The sequence below is a fragment of the Spea bombifrons genome, chromosome 2 (assembly GCF_027358695.1).
Source record: "Spea bombifrons isolate aSpeBom1 chromosome 2, aSpeBom1.2.pri, whole genome shotgun sequence".
NCBI classification, from domain to species: Eukaryota; Metazoa; Chordata; class Amphibia; order Anura; family Pelobatidae; genus Spea; species Spea bombifrons.
The window spans coordinates 74,694,624-74,700,623 of record NC_071088.1 but is presented as its reverse complement, the minus strand read 5'-3'; the positions used below and the strand labels follow the sequence as shown (position 1 = coordinate 74,700,623).

General features: G+C 38.6%; 1 protein-coding gene across 2 annotated transcripts in view; it reads right to left on the bottom strand.

Moving 5' to 3' along the window:
* AP2B1 (adaptor related protein complex 2 subunit beta 1) overlaps nucleotides 1-6,000 on the bottom strand; it is a 39,998-nt gene that overhangs the window by 5,026 nt on the left and 28,972 nt on the right. For both annotated transcript variants that reach the window (XM_053454820.1, XM_053454819.1), the window contains exons 19-21: nucleotides 4,798-4,882; nucleotides 3,908-3,994; nucleotides 1-55 (exon numbers count right to left, since the gene is read on the bottom strand). The exon at nucleotides 1-55 is cut by the window's left edge and continues 100 nt beyond it. In XM_053454820.1, coding sequence (XP_053310795.1) covers nucleotides 1-55; nucleotides 3,908-3,994; nucleotides 4,798-4,882 — 227 coding nt within the window. The remainder of the gene's footprint in view (nucleotides 56-3,907; nucleotides 3,995-4,797; nucleotides 4,883-6,000) is intronic.

Genomic DNA, 6,000 nt, shown 5'->3' with positions numbered 1-6,000 from the left:
TTTCTCTTGGCGATGGTGTAAACATTGTTATTCTGGAGTTTGCTGGAAACCGAGTCTAAAAAGAGGAGAAGATTAAACAGGAAGGTTCAATGAGACCAAAGTCAAGGTTCTGAGGGCAGGGCATAATAAGGTTTATAATACACGTTCAGTCAAGCACTTCGAGTGGAAGTAAAAATTTAAATTGCATAATTTTAATGATACGGAGAGTGATGAGAAGCAGTCTACTGACATGATGTCCTGGCAGCCAAAGAGTAGCAATAAAACTCAGCAAAAAAAGAGGTATAATAATTCACTAATGGTCTCCCTTTAATTATGATGCTACCTAAAGACGCAGGCATAGCAGAATTTTATAGAAATATATATATATATCAATGCATTTTACATTATGTGGAATTTTATGACATTGTACGTTTACGTTAATCTTTTTGTACATTTACTGTGGGGTTTATTCACTGTAGGTAGAGTTGCTGGGAGATGTGTAGTTTGAATTCACTATGTCATTGTTGCCACCTCTCCCTTTGGCGAATACACCCATATATATGTCTAAAACGCAAAAGCACAGCAGTTTGTTCCGCTTAGGTGTTCCTATGGTGTTCTGCATCCAGACTCGAGCGTATCTTAAGTCTTAAAGCACGGCGTCATTTCCAAAGTGACACTGCTAGCCTGCGTCATACGTCTGTGTGCACTGCAGTGCTGCGGTACACTAGTTACAGTGCTCGGTATGTAGCTCTTTGTTCTTTGCTTATAAACCCTATCACTTCCAATACAGAGCTGTTTTCCCTAGGATATATATACGGGTTAAGTCTTCTCAGATGCGATTCCAGCAAACCGCCACGTGACTTGCTGTTATTTTTAGATCTTTCAGAGCTGAGCTGCTGAACTGGAATCAACTGCGGTGCGCTCTGCCATGCTCTCCCACTTCATCTCATTGCAGGGGAGAGGCGACGCAGGTAGAGATAGGGTTTTGATTGTACGTATGCCGTGTGGACACAAGGAGGAAAGGGGGAATATTTAAAAAGCAAAAAGAGGATTAAAAGAAATGGGTGGGGTGGAGTAACAACAGAAAGAAAAGGATGCAAAGAATAGAAAGTACCCAATAAATATTTGCTGGGGATGGATAGAGTCTTAGAGTAAAATCACAGCCAAAGGCAGGAAAGTAAAAATGTAAAGAAATGTGAAATCATTGCTTTTACATATAAATTACCATGTATTGTGTTTGCAGGGTGTGGAATAAAAAAGACAGTATTCACCAGTTTAAGTATATACACAGCGTCATATATTTACCATTTTCACCTTGACAGAAAACTTATTTTATCAGTTTTCTTTCCATTACCCTGAAGTCTATAATCCCAGAGCAATCAAAACCTGAAAGTACTGCCTGCTATAAATCACCATATTTTCACAATACTAAAATAATCCACAGCAAGTGCTCTGTCGGTATCAATCTGCTTCAGAACTACAACACCCATGAGTTCAATAATAAATTAATGATGGCGGTAGTAGTAGTTCGATATAAGCTAAAACTTTGTTTGGGGAATCGGGCTCAGTGGGGATTCCTTAGATGACTGCATGTTGGCTCAAAATCTTCCTATGATGTAGATATATTATGGAAAGATAATATACTCAGCCCATACCATCACTATAAGAGGTTATACATTTAAGAAGCTTCTGGCTGTCCAAGTTTACGGAATACAAGCAAACGATAAGCAACATCAATAATCGAGAGTGACCCTCTAAAAAACCTCTTGGCGCGCATACAGAATATGGAATATAAACTAGAGCTCCTTACTAATAAAAAAATAAATCCATAATTGTTTGCAAAAACAGAAATTCTATTGAATACAAGAAGTAGTGAGTCACAAATTTATGAGACATACTTTTGTCTCATTCTTTGAAGCAAATGGTTAAATTGTCTGTTTTGATCTTTTTATAACGAAGTTCATTCTGTTTCCAAATGTATTTAAAAAGGATCCTTCTATCTTTATTTTTAAATGAAACCCAAGTATTTGTTGTGCACAACTAAACAGCTGCATGAGATCAATCCAAAAAAAAACAAAAAACAGATTTTGGTTCCATATTTAAGCAAGTAATATTGTTTATAAACCAAATTGGTCATGTTTTATAAGCTACAAAGAGGTAAGAGAGCAAAGGCCAATCCCAGATCTGTTGGATAGCCTAAACTGTGCTTTTAAATAATAAATTGATGTTACATAGAAACACAGTAAAACCTATAATGGAACAGCAAGAACGAAAAGACATCTAGTCTGCCTTCTAGAACTATTTACTTATTTATTCCATAGGATGGCTTTTATGCACATCCCAAGTATTTTCTTGAAACAATGAGTTACCCAACTATGATTCTAGCTTTCACTTAAAGCTAAAAATCTTAAATTACAATGGGGTACATGTTGTGCTATAGTAAATGGCGGAGGTAATAATGTAACTATTTCAGGCTCTTTTCTAATCTGCTTCAAAATTAGATGTGGCCTGTGGGTTGCAGAAGTCTTGTCTGGGATCACATATCTGTTAGCTTTACAATGAAGGTGAAAATGATTCCATACATTTGCCTATGTACTACCGACTGTTCTACAAGTCTGTGTGTATAATACTTCTTCACAGAGATGAATGAAAGATTTTAAGTGAGCTCAAGCCTAGGGGGTCTAAAAACTTGACGCATTTTGATATCAAACAGCCAGGAGCTTCTGAAACCAAGATCGTGGCAAATAATGGAAAGCCGAGCCCTGCAGGCATCCTTCCCTTCTTCTGTAAAATATTGTCCCCATGTGAATTCATCCATAAGGTTAGATGAAGCAACGAGCCAGAGGCACTTGGTATGGCCCTTGAACCATAAATCCTTTAATCAGAACAAATGAAACAGAGAACGCGACAGAACCAAGCAGCCCGCTCAGTACATTCTGAAATCTCAAGGAGGCCATTCGCTAGGTAGTGAATGGAACATCAGATCATTTATTTTTTTTGCAGAAGGATTTAAAATAAAGGGCTACAACTGGGTGTGACCTTGATGTGCAGACAAAGAATTCTGAGGAAAAACACACTCCAGTAACTCAAGAAAGGGGAAATATGAATCACATGTCATCTACCACCATAGAATCATTCTCCATGTAGAACCTAATCTGTTCCTGAAATTTGTTCTATTAAGAACACCATCTGTAGTGCCCAGAAGAGAATTGTGACATAAATGGGTTCATAGTGTGATGAAGGCATCTAAGTGTAAGGGTTAATTATTGAGAAAAGGTTTAATTTGCTGGGGTTTTTTTTTCAGTTATTCTCTGTATAAAAGCATAACAGGAACTTTAAATCAAAGTGAAGTCACGCAGAATGTTCTAACGGGCTGAACACAGCTAAACATGTCCTTAAACCCTGGGATGCTGGGAGCTTGAAAACTGGAGAAGTACTGCATGAAACCAGCCGCAAATTTGCAAACGATCGTTAATGAGCATGATCACGTAGACAGATATTGATTTTAATGTATTACTAAAAGAAATAAAAGGGGGACCCTTCCAGCCATTAAAGCAGACTCTCACACGGATCGGTTAGTGATGTCTGGTGTCTCGCCCTGCAGCCCGTCTCACACTGTGAAGCAGTGCATTGCTTTGAGGGTCTCTCAGTGAAGGAAGGGATATATAAGGCATAAACTGTTTCATTCATTACCAGATATTATGCATGTATTTTGAATTGGTTAGTAAATTATATGCATAATTTCATGAAAGCGTCATCTTTGTATCCTACAGGCGTCTGCAGTCCTGGGTTAACACATCTCAGAACAGATTTCTAATTATTGCAAATTGTCTCCTCCTTTTAAAAGCTTGTTTATCGTAGGATAAATCATACATTATGGCATGTGTGTATATAGGTAAGATAGATAGACAGACTGCATTAAACTAACCTGCATTTAGATGACACTCTTTAATCTGGAACTGAAGTTCGTTCTCATTGGGAATGTCCTTCCAGGTGGCCAGGAAGACTTGGCGTTCTGCGGGAGAAAAATAAATGTAGTAAAAGTATGACACTGGCGCAAATAAAAAATACTGCCTCTGTTAGTATGTCAACTAGAAAGGGGCTTTGGCAGGAAAAAGAGTGGATTAATGATAAAGCAAAAAGGGGCAGCTGCCACAAAGTTCTTGTATTTGAAATGCAAAGTGCTACACTGAATGCTGGCAGTCAAGCAGCCATGAGGAGGCCTAGCAAGTATGAATAAAAGGGGTCAACGTGGTCAATGTGTCAATTAAGCACACACACTTGAATTAACATTACGGAAAAGGGCCTTCTTCAGGCGATGGTAGACTGGCAGTACCGTGCTGCTCTTACAACGTTTTATGAACCAAAACGCCTAGGGGGCTCTTCACTAAGAAGAAAGCCATGCAGTGTGTTGCAATTAGATTCAGATGAAGTCAGTTTCTACAACTGTGCAACATCCAGTATATATAGCAGGATAATTCAACTAGCTCTGGTTGGAAGATTGAAAGGTGTAGCCGTAGCAAATCGGTGTAAGGAATGGACGCTGCGAATGAAATTATGTCTTTTTGCTATTTATCTGTGGTATTTATGAAAGCAGAACTAAATGAATTCTGCTACAAAGTTGTAAACATGGAGAAAAATGCAATGGAAACCAATGCAACATTAATGCTGATTTCTCCCTTTGTAACAGCCAATGCAATATTACCTTGATAAACATAGGACTTTTGTATGTTGTACCAGTGCCCAGGAAATCAAGAAACATGTCCACCCCACTTACACGGCATGGACTTAATCAGCATGATACCCCATGGCTCTTACCCATCTTTCCATCTTCCACAAACAGTACATGCAGAGGTATGAGGCAGCTGAAGTAGAAGACATCAATGTTGTTTTTCACAGCAACCTATGATACATACAAGAGTAGTGAGCAGAAAACGTGTGCACCAAGCTTAAATTACAGAGCACCCCCAGCAGATCCCAAGGACTTCAAACCACACATAACCCTCATCTTGTGCAGGGTCAGATTCAGCTGCTCCTAAATCATCCTCTCATGCACATGAATAGAAATGACACTCGTACGCCTGTGTTCTTCTAAAAATAACCAATGCCCTTTTAGTTATTACTGACCGAAATTAATACAATACATCAATCCACTTCATTTCCACCCTTCAGTTCCCTCAGCCGACACTCAAGCAAATTGTTATTTCCATAATACTGTCATCTGGTGCCTCCAGACTAGGTTTGCATCTCAGTGGACCATTTGAATATATACATTTGGCTTTTGTAATCAATCATGACAGCAGATCAAGCTCTGTTAACGGCAGTGCACAAAACTCTTAACTTATATGTGCGGAGAAACACGTGACCTGGACCTGCTGGTGACCTTGTTGAAAGAGATTCCTGCAAGCTGGATCCTCACTATTGTACTGGTGACTGTATGTCTCGCCCTCACACTGGTTAAGATCCAATGGGATCATATCACATTATACGGTTGAGAAACATGCTGACCGGTGTAAGGACAGTCTCAGCAAGAAGCATCACACATTAAAGGGCAATTATGAAAAACCACAATGCTGGGCATGGTAGGTTGGGATAGGGGACTATGACATGTACTTTCTCCCTTGTCTTATTTTAGCATCCTCCTCGTGTAGAGACCATTGAAATGCTTCAAACAAAAGCTATGTTTTATAGGGGGGAAAAAGGTTACGGCTTCTGTAATAAAAAATAATAATAAAGCCACATTTATGTAAAATATAAATGTGTTCAGGGGTATGAATATTTTGGATGTGTTGATGTAATTAATGAAATTTGTAGTACCAAATAATTTTTCGTATCTCTTCCCTTCTTTTTTGCATTAAACATAAGCAGTTCAGCTTTAATTAATTGTTTTGGCAGGCTACATGACAAATCAGAGGGAAACAAATTACATTTATTTCCCTAAATGTGAAACCAGGCATGTTCGCATACTCCCAAATGCTACAAATTTGTGGTGTTCCAGAGAGGAAAATAAGCCACAGAGGA